General features: G+C 45.1%; 1 protein-coding gene across 1 annotated transcript in view; it reads right to left on the reverse strand.

Annotated features, from left to right (window-relative positions):
* mrpl23 (mitochondrial ribosomal protein L23) overlaps nucleotides 1–20393 on the reverse strand; it is a 38138-nt gene that overhangs the window by 14054 nt on the left and 3691 nt on the right. The window contains exons 3-4 of the mRNA XM_076271249.1: nucleotides 9493–9575; nucleotides 2206–2279 (exon numbers count right to left, since the gene is read on the reverse strand). Coding sequence (XP_076127364.1) covers nucleotides 2206–2279; nucleotides 9493–9575 — 157 coding nt within the window. The remainder of the gene's footprint in view (nucleotides 1–2205; nucleotides 2280–9492; nucleotides 9576–20393) is intronic.

The following is a 20393-nucleotide window of genomic DNA, read 5'->3' on the forward strand; positions in this document are numbered from 1 at the left end:
TTTTGGGTAGTATGTATGAGTGTGTAAGCGAGAGAGAGAGAGTGAGAGAGAGAAAGACAGTGTGTGTGTGTGTGTGTGTGCATTACTGTGTCTTTGCGAGACTACAACTTTCAGTTCCTGCAGACCTGAATGACCTTTCAAAAACAAACAGCCAAAAGGGGCGGAACCAAGGTTTAATCTCCACACGTTTGAAGTGAGCGCTGAGCACTTGGCTTTCATGGTACTCGCACGTAAACAAGCGTGACCTTTCAAACACTCACAGAGTGTGACAGTCATTACCATGGCTATTGACGTGCTCCACTCTTTCATATTTTAGCATGAGCCTGTGTGTGGGAGCATTATGAGACATGTGTGAGGATCTCTGTGTGAATGTGTGTGTGTTACAGAGTGTGTGTGTGTGGGGGGGGGGGGGGGGGGGGGGGGGCGGCAGCGGGACCAGGCGCGTCTCTACAGACAGTGTGGAGGCCCACAGGAAGTCCGCTTGACTGGAGGACATTTCCCCCTCTAAAATATTCATCCGCGCTTCAATTATGTATCCTATTGCAAATTGTAATGTTTTGACAACTTCAATTATTCATGCCCCTGTGCAGATTGATGGCCGAAATAAAAGAGGATAAACAATCTGCTGCAGAGCGCCCCCCACAAGCTCTGTCCACACATACACACACCTGACACCCCTCACCGCCCCCACAGGAAGGTTTTACAATCAGACCTGGAAACAGAATCAATCTGAGGCTTTCGTATTGGTATGAGGCTGGGTGCTAATACACTACACTTCCAAAAAAACAAAAAATCACTTAAAAAAGGAACCCTGAGGTTGGTGCCTGTTTGGGGTGTGGAGGGTGAGGGGAGGTGGAGGGGAGGGTGAGGGTTGGGTGAAGGGTTTCGCAAGCATCGCCTTGCCCTGTGCCTCACCCCCACCGCAGGTGTGACCCTGACTGCCAGGGTGTCGCTCTTGCAAATCCCTGGTCCTGGCGTTCCCAAAACAGCACTCCTTCCCATACCACAACCCCCCCCCACCAGCTGGTAAGCCCATGGCCGCCGCCGGCGTGGGAAAATAAGCATGCCTCTCTCACAGCGGTGGGCTGAACTGGCACTTCCTGCAATAAGGCTGACGTGAAACCAAAGATGACCTAGTGCCCTCGGACCTGGCCAAAGAGCAGCCAATACAAGTTTCCCAGGAGCAAGGCAAAGCCTGTGTGTGTGTGTGTGTGTGTGTATTTGTGTTTTTGATGTGAGAGAATGTGAGGGCATGTGCATGTGTGTGCATGTGTGTGTTTGTGTGTGTGAGTGGGTAGGTGAGTTTATGTGTGAGACAGACAGACAGACAGACAGACAGACAGACAGACAGACAGAGAGCGAGAGATATGGTGTGTGGGAGAGGTCGTCTGAAGGTCAACAAAAAATGTAGCGATGGAGAATAATGAAAGATTGAAAGACCTTCTCCTCAAAGCAACCTACCTGTGCCTCAGGCCGTTTGGAGGGGAAACCTAAGCTACGGCACGGCCCACAAAGCAAAACAGAACTAAGCAGGGAAGAAAGGAAGGCAAAGGCCTTGACCCTCCTACCTGTCCTCGCATGCATTAGGCCGTTTGTTTGGTTTAATAATGTCGACTCAATTTTTTGGGGGGGAAAACGCAAATGTCATCAACTCCCTTTTTCCCAGGCCTCACCCAAACAGACTCACGAATGTGGTCAGACCAGCAGAAGAAGGCAAGCCTAACCCTAACCCCAACTGATACCTGCATGATCTAAGGCGTAGTTCAGATCAATCCAAATATTCAAATTTAAAAACAATGTTTAACTCCATTCCATGTTACTGAGTTTTCCGGGTTTTATTTGGTGCACTTGTTTGGAATCGGAATCGGAATGTGGAAGGAGGGCTGAAAGTGCAGTATCAGAATCATATAAACATTTGTTTCTCACCACCTGTGTAAGGACTCATTTGTTTACCAACAACAGGCACATAGCATTACATTTAAAACTTGACGTTCTATCGTTCTATGTTCTATCAAACCATAATCACACTTAGAGAGGCTGGGTGAGGAAGCGTACAGGGGACTGCAACAGTCTATGAAAGTGTGTGTGTGTGTGTGTGTGTGTGTGTGTGTGTGTGTGTGTGTGTGGGTGTGTGTGTGTGTTTTTTTCTGGTGGAGGGGAGTGTCTGATGGACCCATGGCCTGAGGGATCTGGCTTTGGACTCACCAGCTGGACGTAGGCTACTTTGTAGTCTGGCTTCTTCACTCGCTGGTTCAGGTGATTCCTCTTCTTGTTGGAGCCTGAGGCAGATTCAGATGGAAAACATCATCAAAAACAGCATGTCTGTTACTTGCACCAAGCCCTAGGCACAAATGTTGACAAATATGTAATCAATGCCATCCCAGTGCACCAAAGACGGTAAACATGTACAATATAGTCAGGTAGAACTTTGTGGAATTTGGGCTTAAGTGTGACATAAGGTTAGCCTAGAAATCTAGACGCACCCTAGCGGCGGCAAATTAATTTGCTCAGCCTGTATGTCTAGTATCGAACCATAGGAATTTCTATTGGCTTAACACTGTGGATGTTCTCCAATCACAGCGCTCTATTTCGTTAGAGAGTCTTAAGGCGGGCTTAACAGGATAACGACATCCTGCGACGGTGAACAACAAGGAAGGTGGCTATGGCGAACGATGAGCGGTTGTTTGAATCGGCGTTGGCGTCAACTTTGGAGGAGTTGGACTTGTGCTTTTCTTTGAAAGTAGAGCAACACAATGCACTTAAGTCATTCCTTTCGAAGAAGGATGTATTTGCCGTTTTGCCGACCGGATACGGATATGGTCGTAGCGCTGGCCTATTGCATGCCTAGGCAGTTTGAAAGACAATTCTCTGCCCGCCCCTTGGATTAAGCAGCCCGCCAGGCTAACATAAGGTACTAATGCAAATTTTTTTGCATAAATTGATAGGTAAGGGGGTGTCCTTTCAGAATCTGACAGGTGCCGCTCCGACACCCTTGAGCATTTTCTTTAAAATGGCATCAGCTGCCACACCCCTTTTTTAATCATATAAAATAATCTAAATAGACATTAACATATAAACCCATCATGTATGGTATCAAATTAAAGCTCTTTTCATACAGAAATCAGCTTAGACCATAAAAAAGTAGAAAAAATAGTTTAGGTCCCTCCAGAGAACAAAATACCTTTTGCAAAGTGACCTTTAAGGTCAAATTAGGTTCCTTTTTGCGGCATAATAGCTTATACCTCTAAATCGTGTCATGTTTGGTATTAAATTAAATAAATTATTGAACTGCCATGTAGCTTAATACATACAGGAATACAATCATTCAATAGTAATTAATTTTAATATGAATATTATAGCAAGTCTGATGTACCCTAGTTCACCAACTTGCGGGTTAGTTAGCACCTTAGCTTTAATTTCCCTTGAATCAGTCGCTGAATTTCAGACAGCAATGTTGTGAGGTACTTCCCAGGTAGTAAGCACAATAATTATAACTGTCCTTGGATTTCCCCCCAGAATTAAAGACAACAATATTTTTCATCCTAACATTTTTTAATGCTTTAAAAACAGACACCACAGTCCAGGATTGATACAAACTAGTCTGAGTTATGAGGTACTGGCCAGTTAATCAGCACATTACATAACTATAACTATACATAACTATAACAGTCCTTGAATTTGCCCCTGATTTTGCAGACGTATCATTTGGAATTACAACAACAAATATAATTTATGTAAATCAGTTTTATAGCCCAAGTATACTTGCATATACAAAGAATTTGGTCTCTGCATTTATCTCATCCATGAATTAGTGAACACACAGTGAGGTGAAGCACACAATGAGCACACATGAGGTGAAGCACAAACTAGTGTTCACTTGCTACAGTGGCGCTCGGGGAGCAGTGAGGGGTCAGGTGCCTTGCTCAAGGGCACTTCAACCATGAGAGAGCAGTGCTCTTCAACCACATCCTACTGGTCAGGGATCGAACTGACAACCCTTTGGTTTCAAGCCGGAAGCCCTAACCAGTAGGCCACGGCTACCCAAGTATACTTACATATACCAGTACGGGAGCATGCCTATGTTCCCACAGCCCTATGTCCCCTTACCCTAACCCACACCTCAGGCCTAACCTTAACCCTAATCCAATAAATGTGGGACACGGATACAAGGAATTTGTGCTCTGCATTTTACCCATTCGGGGGTAGTGTACAAGGGGGGAGTGTACAACATACCCACACAAACAGTGAACACCCATTCAAACACACACACACCCTAGAGCAGTGCGCATACTAGGAGTACACATACACACCCGGAGCAGTGGGCATCTGGCGCTCAAGGGCACCTCATCCATGGATATGGATGTGGGAGAGCGCTGTTAAGTCACTCCCCCTACCTTCATTTTTCCTACCAGTCGGGGATCGAACTGGCCACCCTTTAGTCACAAGTCCGATTCCCTAACCAGTAGGCCATGGATGGCCAGAGTAATTGACATTAATGCTATGGCTGACAAATTAGGAGACAAATGTTATGATTTGTTGGCTGTTCATGTATTGTTTGGTTGTGACAGTGTGTCATATCCATATGGCAAAGGAAAAAACTCAGCAATCAATTTGATGCGCAAGAGGAATCTTGATTGGAAGAATTTTACATGTACTCTAGAAGCTGATGAGCATGAAGGCAGGAATGGATTTCCTTTCTTGCCTCTACTATGGAAAGACTTTTGAAAGCCTCAGTAACTTGAGATAAATGCTATTCACCAAGAAAAGAGACCATCCTAAAATAAAGAGTCTTCTTCCAACAAGAGAATATGCAGTGGAACACATCAAAAGTCTTTCTGTGGAGAGCAGCTGACAAAAAAAAAAAAACTCCTGTGCCTGTTCATGGCAACACTGACATTGCACCCAAAACAGTTCTACAGCTTGTTGCTTATGGATGCAAGGCAGTGCCAGCATGCTCCAGGGCCTCTTGCTGCTGTCAGTCAGTTGGACTACCATGCACCACCTACTGCCATGGCAAAGATGGTGAACAGTGTGCAAAAATTTGAAGATGGCTACACTTTCAGTGGAGGATACTGATGACAGCGAGAAATGTCTGATTGAATGAATGTTTTTTGGAGACATTTGATGTTTGTGATGTGTACAAGGCCAGCCTGGCAACATGTTCTGTATATAGTTGCTTTCAGAATCTGTGAGAAAGTTCTACTTTGTTCCTTATAACTTTGTCTATTTGACTAATTGTTGAGGGTTGATACAATTTGTTGCTCAGCCTATCATTTCAGCGCTGTGACCTTACCAGGCTTTAGAGTTATTATGTTCTCTGGAGGGACTTGAAATAATTTTTAGCTTGTTTTATTGACATAATTGATTTCTGTTTGAGAAGAGCTTTCATTTGATACCATACATTATGGGTTTATACAGTAATGTGCATCTAGTTATTTTTTATGGTCAAAAAAAGGGGGCGTGGTCATTAAAAAAAATGCTCAAGGGTGCCGGAGCGGCACCCGTCAGATTCTGGGTCTACACCCCCTAAACTATCAATTTATGCATTAGTACCTTATGTCACACCTATCCTGGGGTTCTACCTGACTAATATGCTTGATTACTGCTTGCAGAAAGGAAACAGTGACAGTGGTGGTTTACAAATCAGACACAAAAGACTTTTTCATTGTCACCCCACTATGGTGCCAAAATCATCTCTGGCTACCAGGACAGACAGGCTTGCTTCTATTAACATTAACCATTAGAAGTACACTTTTAACCATTAGAAGTACACTTTTAACCATTAGAAGTGCACTTTTTTTCTTGGAAACACTGAATAACAAAGGTGTGGTGGGGCTGTTGTGAAACAGGAGCACCGTGTGAACAGTGTCTTGTGAAAATGACAGCAGTCACATATGTGTGTGTGTGTGTGTGTGTGTGTGTGTGTGTGTGCGCGCGTGTGTTTATATGTGCATATATACATGTGTACATATGGGAGGTGGGTGAGTGGGGGGGGGGGGGGTTGGGGTGCAGCTTACGCAGAAAAATATGAAAATAATGACAAAAAGAACTTTTAGTGAAAAAAGAGTTTGGTTTTGGCCTTGTATCTATACAACAACATAATTTTTTGGGGCCTGAAGAACCATACTAACAGGTTCCAGAGTGGGGACCTGAAAAATACTGCAACCATTACATTGCCATGTGGGCACAGGGTAATGTAGCAATGACGCGCCGACTACCCAATCACACTTCATTCTCTGTAGAGCCAAAGATTAAGGTCCTCCCACCAAGCCTCCACCACGTCTTCTGTGGCAATGAATAGGAAATCTATTTTGGAAGTGATCAAGGCATCTTCTGGGTTTGTTTGATATAAAGTGATACTAATTGCTAGAAACCTTAACGGGAAACTATAAGGGATTTTTCAACCTGGCCCCTATTTTTTGATCTTTTTATGTCCAAACTAGTAGAAGCAAAACAAATTGGTCCAGTATTGAGTTACACACAAACACCAGCAAAGTGACTATAAAGTGGAATCCCCTGCAGGGCAATCATACATATACATGTACATGTCAAATGGATGTGTTATAAAATACTTGTGAATCATGTGAATGCAAAAGTCAAAACATTTCTAAAACATTTTGTGGTTGTGTGGATGGGACGCTAAAGAAGATATATGGAGTTCTGTAGGATGGGACGCTAAAGGAGATATATGGAGTTCTGTAGGCTTTCAGTGGTCTTCAACGCAGCCTCGCGACACTCTGATCTGCACTGCGGTCATTCATGGTACATACAACATGGCATTACAGAAGAGCCATCTCGGCGCTAGCTGGTTCGTTTGCTAATGTTTTATGCAGCATGCTTCTGTGGATATCCGGACAAAAAAAAAAAAAAAAATCAAAGGCATTTTTGACCATTCATGAAAATGGTTGTTTCTTCACATTCACAGTCGCTATTTCTAGGTAAAAAAAAAAAAACTCCAAAAACACCTTTCATTAAACAAGGATGTGGTGCTGCCGTCTCAGGAATGCAGGTTAACCATTTCCCAGCTGTGGGCATGATGTCATCTCATGAAGCCCGCCAGAGGTTAAACCAAAACGAGCGCAGGGATATCCACCAGGAAAGGAGGGAGGGGGGGGAGGGAGGGGGGGGGGGGCTGAATTTCTCCAGAACGCCTCCCCCTGAGAAGAAAAGAAAGACTTTCGTCCACCTTTACTTGACAGACTGCAGTGAGTCTGGGATGACTGCGACTGGGACCAATTCTAGCCGTAATTAAAGATGGGGAAAACTTTAAAGATGGGGAAAACGTGCAGGCTACTCCAATGAGTCACCAGAGAGAGACTCTGTGTGTGTGTGTGTGTGAGAGAGAGTTTCAGGCTATAATCTCTAGCAGTGAGGAACCAGGGAAAGCCCTCCCCAGAGTCGTAAACCCCCCCCCCCTCCCTTCAGCTCCCACTGCCTGAACCCGTGTGCTCGTGTGATGGTTGAGCAGTGAGTTATGAGCAGCACCCCAGCTTTCCATTCAGGCAGAACCAGGACCAGGACCAGGACCCCCTCTTGATTTATGAAAAGGGAGGTGTTGGTATCCCACTTTGCTGCCCCCCCCCCCCCATATCCCCCTGCAACCCTGTCAGGTAAGAGGACTTTTCATAAAATGCCGCCATTTTACCCACTGCGCACATAGAAGCACACACCACCACCCCAAAATGCTGCATTTGGGAACTGCGGTTTGGCCGGCGCCTATCACGTTACACGCCCCATGGTCCGAGGGGTAGCCATGGAAACTCCTTCCAAAATACCCGGCGTGACCCAGGCGCTGGAAGAAAAGGGGCCTTGGGAGTTGGGGGCCCCCGAAGGAGCCCCTCTTTTCCCTGCTCAGTCATCCTCCCGGCCAGCGGCAGCCAACTGGAACCTCTGACGCAAGCAGGGATGCCTGCTCTGACGCACCGCGCCCCGCAGCTCCCACATCCCCTTCGCGGCCCAGCCAGCCCCTTCCTCCCCTGCTTTCATCTGCTGCCTGCCAGCTACCACCCTGCTGTTTGCTCTTGCCACCCCCTCCCTCCATTCCCTTCTTGTCTTCCTCCTTCTTTCCCCTCTCCCGCACTCCTTCCATTGCTCCCTCTACGAACATGTTTTTTCCTCTCAACAAACTGCCTTGTAAATGGGGAGACTACATGCCTCTTAAACACACCCCGGCTCCCCAACCACACCCACCCTCATGCTCGGCACTCCAGAGAGGGGGCTCCCAGAGGTTTAAGCTTCAGTTACCCTCCCTCCACCCAGACATCCACCCCACCGTGTCCATAGTGCTGAGGCTCCTATAGCCCATGGCCCTGCCTCTATAGCGGACACCCCCCCCCCCCCTTTCCTTGCCTCTTCAGCGAGCTATATGTACTGTGGAGCTGCTGATATAACACCAAGAACTTCTCCCGCACCAAGACAGCAATGGGAGGAGGGGGGGGGGGGGGCTCAAGTTGTGTAACTCAGATTGAGCCCAGATTGTGGCAATAGTTTAAAATAATGAAGGGGAAAAAAAAGAACGAAAAGTGTTGGTGTGTGTGAAAAAGAGAGTGAGCAAGCAAGAGAGAGAAAGAGAGTGAGCAAGCAAGAGAGAGAAAGAGAGAGAGAGAGACATAAAAAAAGAAAGAAGAAAAAGCAGGGAGAGGGAAAGAAAATAAGGGCCAGGGCATTCTGGGCCAGCTGCTGGTCAGAGCGCTGCAGCAGCATGATTGCGAGATAAGCGTCTGGATCACGCAAAGCGCTCCCTTCCCTCTTTAATCAATCTGCTGGCGGCTCTGGGAGAGGGAGAGGCTTGTTAGGAACCGCCGCTGAGGGCTTCAGTCCCCTTCTACCTCTCTTTATCCCTCTATCCCGCTCTCTCGCTCTCGCTCATCCCCTCTCTCTCTCTCTCTCTCTCTCTCTCTCTCTGCTGCTTTCTTCGGATTTCACACCTCGCCGAACACATTGGGAAAGTGTGTCAAAGCACTTCTGAGCAAGGTCATGCACGAAAGATAGAGACTAAAAGAGAGAGTGGAAAGGAAGAGAGTAAGAGTGAGAGAGAGAGAGAGAGAGAGTGAGAGAGAGAGAGAGTGAAAGAGAGTGAGAGGCAAAAAGAGGGAGCGAGAACACAAGCTAATGCCTTCAGTTCACTTTCCACTGACACCTCTATTGATCGAGAGAAAGCAAGTGAGCAAGAAAACAGAGAGAGAGAGGAAATGAATGGGGCATGTCAACGCTCCCTGGCTTCTCTTGATTGTTTCTGGGAAAGATCCCTTGTGTCCCCTGTTGCGGGCCTGGGACCTCCCGTCTTGACATCTGCGGCGTTGACTAACTGCTCAGAAGAGCGGCCACTTCAGCGTGTTTAACTTCAGCAGAACAGCTGGATGACTTGATCATGTCCCGAAGATCTGGCCCCTTGGCTCACATGGTCGACAGCACTAACAGAATGTTCAAAAGGTGTGTGTGTGTGTGTGTGTGTGTGTGTGTGTGTGTGGCTGCAAACAAGCTCACACTTACCAAACTGGATCCTGGTGCGGACAGTGGCTACTGGCACATTGTAGATCTTCTGAAGGTAGTTCCTTACGTCAAACTTGGTCATCCTGTGAGTTTGAGTATGTATGAGAGAGAATGAACAAAAATAAAGAGCAAGAGAAAGAACAAAAGAGAGAGAGAGTGTGAGTGAGTGGAAAAGGACAAATGTCGGAGGTAGAAGACACAACAAGATAAAAAGCGTGTTATTAGATTGTTCCAGTGTGACTACACACAATCCCTGCGGTGTGAAGGTCGAGGCATATTTTTGCGATTCCGTTTGCCGTTTGGAAATGAAGCAACGGAATTTTGTTTACGCTGCCGATCGTCTCTTTTCCCATTCCTCGAAGGGGGAACGGTGGCAAATGAACAAACAAAAAAGCCATTCAGAATGAGGCATGACGAGACAGATTTCTGAAAAGCACAAGCCCACAAGGCGTCCAGCCTTGTAAGAGACGGTGCTGATTAGAGTCGGTTCGAATGACCTCATTTATTCTTGTTTTTTAGGAAAAAGGAGGCTTCCTGAGCCAGGCAGAAACGAGAGATGGGAGTCCAAGTGCTCTCCCCCCCGAGCCATCACTCAGTGCATGCACCCCGAAACACAGGCAGTTTTCCAGAAAACTGTGACCAGGCGCTTAGAGGGGTCAAACACAGAGCTTTACCAAGTTGCATATGTTGTGCGTAAGTCTGTGTGTGTCTGTGTGTGTACGTGAGTGATTGAACGATGGCGAAGGGGAGAGAGAAAAAGTGTCTGTGGCGCGGGTGTGCAGCGTGTGACCGGGCAAGCATTTCCTCGAAAGTTTAAGAAAAAAGGTCTTTCTGTTCCACATCATTACAAGGACATGACCTGACTGAGCCGCCAAAGTCTCTCTTTAAGCAACCCCCTCCAGTCACGTCTTTCCCCCCCCCAAATCAACCCCCTAGCCACCCTACACCCCCTAACAGAAACACTGATGGAGGTTAAACACCATGGTAACACAAGCTCATACCGAGTAAACTCAACGGGGCTGTTTCCAAATCTCGTGCTCCGCCGGGACACCGAGGAAAGGCCAAGCTGCACGGGAGGAACATGGGGAGCTCGACTTCAAAACCAGTAAACAGACTTATAAAAAAAGTGCTTAGCTGTGCGCGCACATCGTTATACGGCGGCGGGAATGCCTGTCTTTTTACAACTTCACAGTGTCAGAAAACACCATCGCCTTGACGACCGGCCAGAACGACCGCAAAAACGCAGCCTTTGGTATTTACACAGGCATACAGTAGTTGGATGGCTGCAGGTTGCTATGGATATACACCCCTAAGTGGAGTCAGTTGGCCCTCTTACAGAGAGGAGTTCCTTCAATCAGGCTGGTCTTCTAGTGTGAAATTTATATAGGGACACTGGGGGAACTCTGAGAAAGCAAGCCCTTTCTGAAAGAAGAAGTGGATAGTAACATGGCTTCACAGTTAAAAAAGGAAAGGACTCCCCGAGGGCTGGGGGATATGGCCTAAAGAAAATCTCATTCAACGCCATATTATTTCCCATAGACATTCGACGCCCGGAAGTTGGGTGGATCCGGATGTTTCGGAGGCGGGACTTATTCCGGAGAGGTCTATTCAGAAATACAATTGACCCATTGGTCTAATATTCTTTCTGGGTTCTCAGATCATAAAAAAGTCTTACTTTGGATATATATAAACCCCACTTATAGGTTCTCCTTGTCTCTTTCCGTAGCCATGTTTTTTGTTTGGTTCCTGACAACACCATTTGACAATTTAATGGGACTGTAATTGTTTAATTGGTTAAAAATGGTAGAAATGTCATATAAAATACTATGACACCAACAGAAGTGCAAACTATACATTTAAACAAACATCTAACATCTTGTTTTAACAAGTTTAAAGAATATTTTTGATTTGGACATCATACTAGCCCTTATTTGTTGAATGACCCAGTCACAGACAAGTTGGATGGGGGGTATAGTGCAGATATCAGGCATACTCTGGCATTACCAGTATCATTAGTTTATGCATTGTGCAGTATGCCTAAGCCGCTATGCTTATGGATGACCTCACTTATGAGATCCATTACTTTTGACATCATATCCTGCTTATATTTGCTGCCCATCAGCAGCTAGATAAAATTCAGTGATGGAATTTAAAGAAAGTAAATCGATTTCCATAAAAACAAATAGATTTTAATAAAAAAAAATTGCCCAGCCCTAGTATCCCCTATATATTTCGCATAGGCAGCCGTGGCCTACTGGTTAGCACTTCGGACCTGTAACCGGAGGGTTGCCGGTTCGAACCCCGACCAGTAGGCACGGCTGAAGTGCCCTTGAGCAAGGCACCCCCTCACTAACCCCTCACTGCTCCCCGAGCGCCGCTGTTAGTGCAGGCAGCTCACTGCGCCGGGATTAGTGTGTGCTTCACCTCACTGTGTGTACACTGTGTGTGTTTTATTATGACCGCCGCTAGCGAAGCTAGCGAAGCGGTCATATAGGGATTGTCAAAGTTTTTTTTTTTTTTTTTTTTTTTTCCCGTCATCTACTTCCTGAAATTTTGGTCAACGATACCCGGGGCACCGAAACACCAGGGCACATGAAATTTGGTGGGTATGTAGCCCCACTAGACTTTTACGGAAAAATTTCGTTTGGTCCCCGGGGGCCACTCCCCCTCCGCGCTGGGCCCCCCGAAACCCAAAAAATGCAGTTTTTCCTCAATAACTACCTGAACCGTGGCACCGAGGATGAAGAAATTTTTATGGTATGTTGGTCTCAAGGGCCCACATCAACTTAGCCCATAATCACTCATTTGTGATTTGCACCCCCCCGGTAAAAAATGAAAATGCAATATCATTCTGCTTTAATCGCCCCTCTCTTCAGTAAAGACGTTCAGAACTGCACCAAATTTTATGTGTATGATTAACCTGACATTCTCTGGGGGTATGCCAAGTTTCGTAGAATTTCATCCATGGGGGGGTCTAAAAAATTAAGTTATGTGTACATTTAGTGACTCTACACTCATTGGCCTGTAGATGGTGGTGCACACATATACACATGCACACACACACACAGGCACCCACATACTATCGGTATTAGAACGGCCGATACATAATTACAAATTCAGTAGGATTAAAAGAAAGCCAAAATAAATATTCATCATCATCATCATGGCTGCATTTCCAGTATTGGCGATAAGTAGTCGTTTGTCCACTAGATGGCGCATCGTTGCAGTGAGACGTAATTTTGTTGGAAGTTAATCTTAAATGGGTTGGAAAGACACTATGCTTCCTACAAGGACAAGACTGTAGGCTACAGTAGTTTACCGCAGAGAACGTCTAAGGGTAGGATGATTTCTGCATGACATGTAATTCCCATTTCCTCTTGAAGCCGAAATAAATCTGAGAATGTTTATCGGACATGCTTGTTTTTTACTGCAGGTAGGCTACGTTAATCCTATTAATAGCAGAACGTAGGTAAAATAATGTTACCGTTAGCATGGTTGAGTGATGGAGGCCAATTTGATTATTGATGTATTTGTAGAAAACCATAAATGCGTTTATAAGCTACCAAGCAAATCGATAACAGCACTAATTGTATCTTTCGACTGTCATCTCATTTGCTTATGACCATAACCTAGGCTACTAACAGGAGCTAAGTGAGTTAGCCACAACACGTTCGCTACGTGATGGTTTTTTAATGGAAAATATATAGGCTACCTGAAAGATAACCTGTCTATGATCCCGTGATGATCTACAATCTCCATTTAAACCAGATGTTTTAGAGCGCACGTTGAGATGTATTCAGGGCAGGGCTGTACCTACACATATTTGTTGCACGTGCTACAAAAATCATTCTTTGCGATGAATGATTTAGTACCAACGTTACAAGGGTCAGATACAGTTTTGCCTATGGCTATTCCGTGAGACTGAGGCGCTTTTTGTTTGTTCGAAGTGCGTGTTTAGGGTGTGAGAGGGGAGTCGATGTGCTTTGATTCCAGCTTGGTAGTTGTAGTCTATGCGATTAAAAAACACGTGTGTGTGAAGTATCCAAACAATGATAACGCTTTCATTATGGCTGCTTTAGCCACAGACCTTGAGCTACTGTACAGTGGGTTGGGTTCCGTTTAGAAGTGTCCACTTCATTCGCCCTTTCCGTGATTCACAGCTACGTGAAATGTATTACTACTGATATGCAAAACTATTAACTTTTTCGCCAAGAGGTGGCAGCTTGATACTGTAAGGTGTAAGCCATTGGTTCCAACGGAGATTTTATTTGGGTCGCCAGCATAGCCTAGCGACAATTTGTGTTGTGTAATAGGCCTAGCATAGGGCCTACCTTATATAGCTTATAGTTTGTTAACAGTCACGGTTTTGTCATAACTCCCTCTATGCATTTTTGCATTTAGAATAGCTCTAAAACCGGGGGGCGAACACGTCGCAGGGGGGGCGCCAGTGCGTGGATATCTCAATCGCAAAATTAAACAATATTTCTATCGGGCGCCTACCATGGACTAGGCTGGGTGAAAATCAAAAGATTGCGTCAAAAGATTGAGCTTAACCATTGACCTCATGGTTGCAAAATGCAAGGGAACATGAATCAGCATATTATTTGCACAAACAATAACGGAGAGTAGCTCTTCAACTTTGCCCGTTAAAATGTGTATGAACAGTCTCGCAACGCATTTCATGAAGGCCCTTTGGACATGTCAGTTATTTGCACCACTGGGAAAAACGGCATTTTGTTTTAGACTACTGGTATTTCATTTGTGCATTGACAATAAAGCTGAATATCATTTGAACTAGATGACTAAACTTATGCATATGTAGAAGAAGAAACATTCACAAAAATCCATGACATGACCTCTCTTCTTGATAGCTGTTGAAAACTGCATGGAACTGACAGGGATTGTTTTGTTTAATAATAAATAAATAAATACATTATGCTGCTACCTTCTGCTTTTCCCAAATACAATGTAGCCTACAGGTGTACCTTTCATCAGTCCAGTTGCAATGGATGGACTGTGATGAACTGCCCTACTTGTGATTGTTTAGAGATTTTAAAGGTTTTATAACAATGTTACAGATTTTTTGGCCCAGAAACAAATCTATTCACCTTTGCAGCGCCAGTAGGCTACTTTGTGTGCGGAATGTGTGCAAACACACATTTCAAACAAGCATACACAAAAGTTTCAAGAGTGAGGAATGGAGTAGAAGATGGAGACAAATTCATTAATATGATTTATTTTCGCGGAATGGATGTGCAGGACTGAGCGGCGGTCATATTTTGTACCGCTACGCGGTACATCTAGTTAATTCACGGATTGGGATAAATGCAGAGACCAAATTTCCCTCACGGGATCAAAAGAGTATATATACTATACTATACACGAATGAATCACCAATTACCATTCATAGCATTGTCAACTGCACTTTAGCTATTTGTAAGATGTTCTTATACAGTTTGTTTGAGTAAATGGTACTGACAGCAAGTCAGCAGCACACCTAATGTGGCTGAAGTAAGAAGTACAATTTGACTTTGACTCTGTACTGAACACACTTAAGACCGTATTCGCAAATGTTTGCAGGCCAAATACAGACAAACAGATCTGAGGAGAACGTGGACAAGTGGACAGACAGGTGTGTAGATTGATGGAAGGGCAGACAGGTGTGTAGATTGATGGAAGGGCAGACAGGTGTGTAGATTGATGGAAGGGCAGACAGGTGTGTAGATTGATGGAAGGGCAGACAGGTGTGTAGATTGATGAAAGGGCAGACAGGTGTGTAGATTGATGGAAGGGTTCATAGACAATAGGGTTGCACGGTGTATCGATACTAAAAAGGTATCACGATGCCTTCACGCAAAAAACGATACGATTTCAGACGTTTTTAGAATCGATACTTTATTAAAATAATAACGTTCTGTGTCTGTGTGAACTGCTGCTCTCACTGCTCATTGCACGCATCTAGGCAAGTGGGCGTGTCAAGCAGGCAGCTCTGAGTGAGTGAGTGCGCAGCCAACGTCAACATAGTTCTTTGCCGACAGTTCTTCTAGGCCTTGTGGATAAAACAAAAGGTGCAGTGAAATCTGCAACTATTTCGGATACATCGCGAATAGTGAAGGCAAGCCATCAGGTACACAGAGGCCCGTTTGTAAAATATGTTTCAAAGCCATTTAAAAGCAGTAGGCTACGCATGGAACTTGGCTAAACACCTCGCAGACATATCCCAACATTTTTAAAGAGTTCAAAGAACGACAGGTTAACGAATATGCTATAGAAAACACGACTACGTGGTTAGTGCCAAATTCTTCTCTTATGTTTTAGTCTAGCCTAAGTGAAACGAGTATGGTTCTCTGGGATAAAGCGAACCTTCCTTCCTCCTAGACATAACGAGCTAGGGTGCTAACGTGATGAAAGCGCAATGTTCATGCCAGAATAACATTACCATAACTTGTAAACGATCTATTTCATGTTCGGTCAGTACTACTGGTAATATTTGTCATGGCATGTAGACCGCTAATGAAAGCCCACAGTATACCACCAAAGCGTGTTGAGTCCTAATAATAATAGCGGCTTATTGTTACAGTATGTGGTAGCAAATCATGTTATCAAAGAAATAGACGTAATTCAGGAATGCACACAGATATATTGCAACAGGTAATGGTGTAGGCCTATCTGACGAAGACCTGAGTGGTTGGAACGTCGTATTTGTACACTGGGCGCAAAGACTATCCTCACATTTTCCCCTTTGCAACTGTCAAAGAAATCCCATGAACACGGGAAGGCCTAGGGTAGCCTATACTGTACATCAGATGGCCTAAAGATAGGCCTCTCTGCATAGCATTCAGTGATTTGCATGCAGTAATTTTAACACTGACCTTGATCTAGCCTAGTTTGGCTGTTTAAAGCTACTTTATTGCCAAAACACAACACAATGTAAATGAACTATAACAAACAATAAAGGACTTAATCACACAAAGTAGGCCTACTATTTTACTGACTATAAAAAAAATAATAATTATTTAGGAAGTTTAGAAGTTTAGAACCCAGAATTGACCTGCACACTACAAAAGTGCACCGAATTCAACACAAATGACTCCATACACTTGGAGGAGGTATGAGTCCTTTCTTCTCCAGATATCTTAGGATTTCGCCGTAGTATCGTTTTAGTATCGAGCATCGTGATATTTATGGCAGGTATCGTATCGGTCATAATTTTGGTATCGTGACAACACTAATAGACAAGATAGACCGGTAGATGGGCAGTTGTATAGTGGGAGGCAGCAGGTGACCTGTAGCCCGAGGCCTAATCCTCACACCCACGTTCATCCGATCCTATGCCCACGTCGAAATAGCCCTTGTTCCTGCTTTGCTGCGCTTTCTTCTCCCAGCTAAACCCCACCCAACCCACACAAAAGACAGGCCAGATAATACACACACACACATCGCATCTCATCAAACAACTAACTGGTACACCAGCTGGTTCGCAACACACACACACACACACAGACACACACGCATATGTGTGTACATAGACAGACACCCACTCACTCCCCCCCCCCCACACACACACACACGCTCACACTCATCCACCTCCCCACCACCCACACACACACTCACATACAGACACAAAACCCCACACAAAACACAACAATGCTTCAAAGTCCTCAGCGTCCTGAGAGCGAATGACTCACAGAGGTCTGAAAAACTCCCAGAGATCAAACGGAGGGCCGACCGAAGCACTAGAGAGCTAGTCCTGAAAAGGCCGTGGAATGCGGCCCAGGCATTGTTGGGCCCGGCTCTTTGATACACTCGCTCCTGGTCCACCGGCACAAAAGAAGATCCCAGAGCGCCAGAGAGAAAAGGGATCAGGCTCTTGTGAGAGGCCGAGAGAGCGGCGGAGGGGAAAACCCCAGCCAAAGAGCATCTGAAAGAGATATCATCAGGCCCCACAAAGAAGCTGCCGCCGATCTAAACACAGGGCTGCGCCAACGCTCCCTCCTCCAACGTGTGAAGAGGAGAATAAACAACAACAAAAGGGGGATGGGAAGGGGAAAAGGAGGATTGGAGGGGGTGGGGGTTGGGGGCTGGGGGGTGGGGGTTGGCATAGAAGGGTGGTATTGAGTGGATGTAGTGTTTTTCCCCATGCAAAATAAAACATTCTAAACAGATCTGGTGGGTATTCCGAGAAAGTGGGTTTAATGACAAATTCAGGTTAGTTTTCTCATTGTAAGAGGTAGGCTAATCCACCATTAAAAAAGCGTCCTATAGCTTTCTTTTGGTAGGAGAATGAAGCCATAGGGTCTTTCTATATTACGAGGCTTAGCACTTACTCAGAGTAGCCTGGGTGTTCCCATGCTGCCTTGCGCGCGATTTGATTCACGCTGCTAAGGCAGCCTGGAGACCATGGAGCAAATCTTCGCCTGAGATAGGAGACCAATCACAGAACAAGGGGGAAAGCAAGACGATGATGAGCTATGCACAGACGCATTTGATAGACATCCGTGGCACCCAATAAACGGATCTGGGCATTTTTTTCAAATACGAGAAAATGAACGTTTGGTTCCCAGACCACGTCTCATTGAGAAGTGGTGGCGCTAGCCAGGCTATACTCAGAGTTAACTGACCCAGGTTTGTCACTCGCATACTTATCCCACTAGTAAATTTGGTGAAAAACAAACAAGGCTATGCAGCCAAACCCAGACACCGCTTGCTAAATTACCATTTGGCAGAGAAGAGACTGAAAACTGCTGGAGAAGTCTTGTCTGAGCATATTTATGACGGGGATACGAATCACAGCTAGTGGTCCCATGGGAAGCCACGTTCTCAGGGGTTAAACTATCTCTGCAGTCACGCCCTTATTTCACATTTTAGTACTTTTATGGACACTAGGAAAAAGGAGCTGAGAACACCAAGTGCTGGGTCACAACTAGGCCTGAGATGAGAGGAGTGGGAGTACAAGAGATGTGTGTGTGTGTGTGTGTGTGTGTGTGTGTGTGTGTGTGTGTGTGTGTGTGTGTGTGTGTGTGTGTGTGTGTGTGTGTGTGAAGGGGGGGGGGGAAATCACCTTAGGAGTGGTTCCCTAGGGCAGTGTTTCCCAAAATTTTTTTCTGGGGACCCACTTTTTAAAAATGACAGACAATCGCGACCCATTTCACTTCAGATCTAAGATGCAACCTGCATGCAACCACCAATACTGTTTAAGGCCACAGGTTCCCAAACATTTATTAGGGATGTTCTTGCATGCTACGCAGTCGTCGTCACTCTTCAGCATAGTAAGCTGTTCCTGTATTTCTAAAGAGAAATGTAGGCTACGTTGCGTTGCAGACAAATGGATCCATAACACCGTCAATTCCTTTGTAAACATGTAGCAAATAACTCAAGTCGTTATATTGTAGCCTATTTGTGGAGGTTTCTTTATTTGGAAAGTTGAATCCACATTTCCCTCTGGAGTTAAACGTTTGTTTGTAGACGTATACCAAGGCTGTGTATTGATGTTGTGACAAGCTATGTTGTAAGAATGTGACATGAATACCAGAACAATGGCTTTTGCGCGATAGGCGCGATAATGCGCCTTTACTGCCTAGTAGAGTTTGCGAGGTGGAAAACGAGAGGAAATAATAGCGTTTAAAATGTCCATTTAAATTGTAGCCTACCTAATATAATACACTGTTGGGCGTTTTAAATCCGAAATAATAAGGAATGTGATGAGGTTGCTATTAACTTTAAAGACAATCGAAACTATCTACAGCCTATGACGCAAATTGAATTGCCATGTCCGGATGTCTGCTTTAGTTGATTTTAATCGGTTGAAGAGCTGGTTTCCGTTAATGTTCGTGCAAATAGGCCGATTCATGTCCCCATGCATTTTGCAACTGCGAAGCCGCAGGCGCCCCACAGAAATGTTTCATATTGCGAGTGAGATGTCCACGCTGTCCCCTCTGTGACGCGTTCGCCCCCCAATTTCAGAGCTATAAATGCAAAATTGCACAGAGGGCCGTGACTGTGGTAAACAAACTATATCCTAATAGAAAACTGATAGCTTTCCTGGCTAAATTGTATAAGTTAGGCCTATTAGACAACATAAATTGTGCTGGCGACCCAAATAAAATCTCCTGCGATCCACCTGTGAGTCGCGACCCAGTCTTTGGGAAACACTGCCCTAGGGTGATGCCCAATGCTGTTTGTGTGCATATACGGTATGTAAGTGCCACTACAGCCAGTGAAGGATGGAGGCACTTATGAAACAACCCAAGTGTGACCTCAAAAACTGCATCAGCAGTGGTGTGTGTGCGTGTGTGTTTTCAGCGCCACCAAGATAAAGCCGTGGAGATGCCGAAGAAAATCAGTTAAGCCATTCAGGCCATTTGCACCCATGTGAAATGAGTCTATGCAATGGTCCCTAAACAATAAAAACAAGGAACAAAGCATGAGGAGAAAGAAGGAAAGTTACTTTCTATTAAACCAGTGTTTCCCATACATTGACTTATTTGTGGCGGCCCACCACAATATCAACATTGACCACCACACAATGATTTTCAAGGTTGTACTAAATTGTGCTTAAATCTGGTTAATCATAACCACGCTACGCTAATTTGTTAAAAACTGTTGAATTCAACTTAATTCTGCAAACCTACCCCCACAAATAGAACTCAGTTCTGTGGGAAACACTGTAAACACACAACCCTGTTCAAAGCTGTAACAACACCTTGTTCAACTCCAATGCAACACTATGGGAGCAGATGAGAATGCGCATGTTTGTGTTTTCCATTCAACGCGCGTGAACATAATGATCACATCGTCGTGGATAACCAGCGTCACCCTGTCTGATGTTGGCCTTCAGGTAGGGCAGCAAACAAAGCCCACCTTGTGTGGCGGGCTCCATTACCGTGCTCATTAACGGCCCC

This window comes from Alosa pseudoharengus, unplaced genomic scaffold (assembly GCF_046254945.1).
Source record: "Alosa pseudoharengus isolate Yale_2024_CS ecotype anadromous, Long Island Sound unplaced genomic scaffold, YU_APseudo_1.1 YU_APseudo_1.1_scf_10, whole genome shotgun sequence".
Classification (NCBI taxonomy): Eukaryota; Metazoa; Chordata; class Actinopteri; order Clupeiformes; family Clupeidae; genus Alosa; species Alosa pseudoharengus.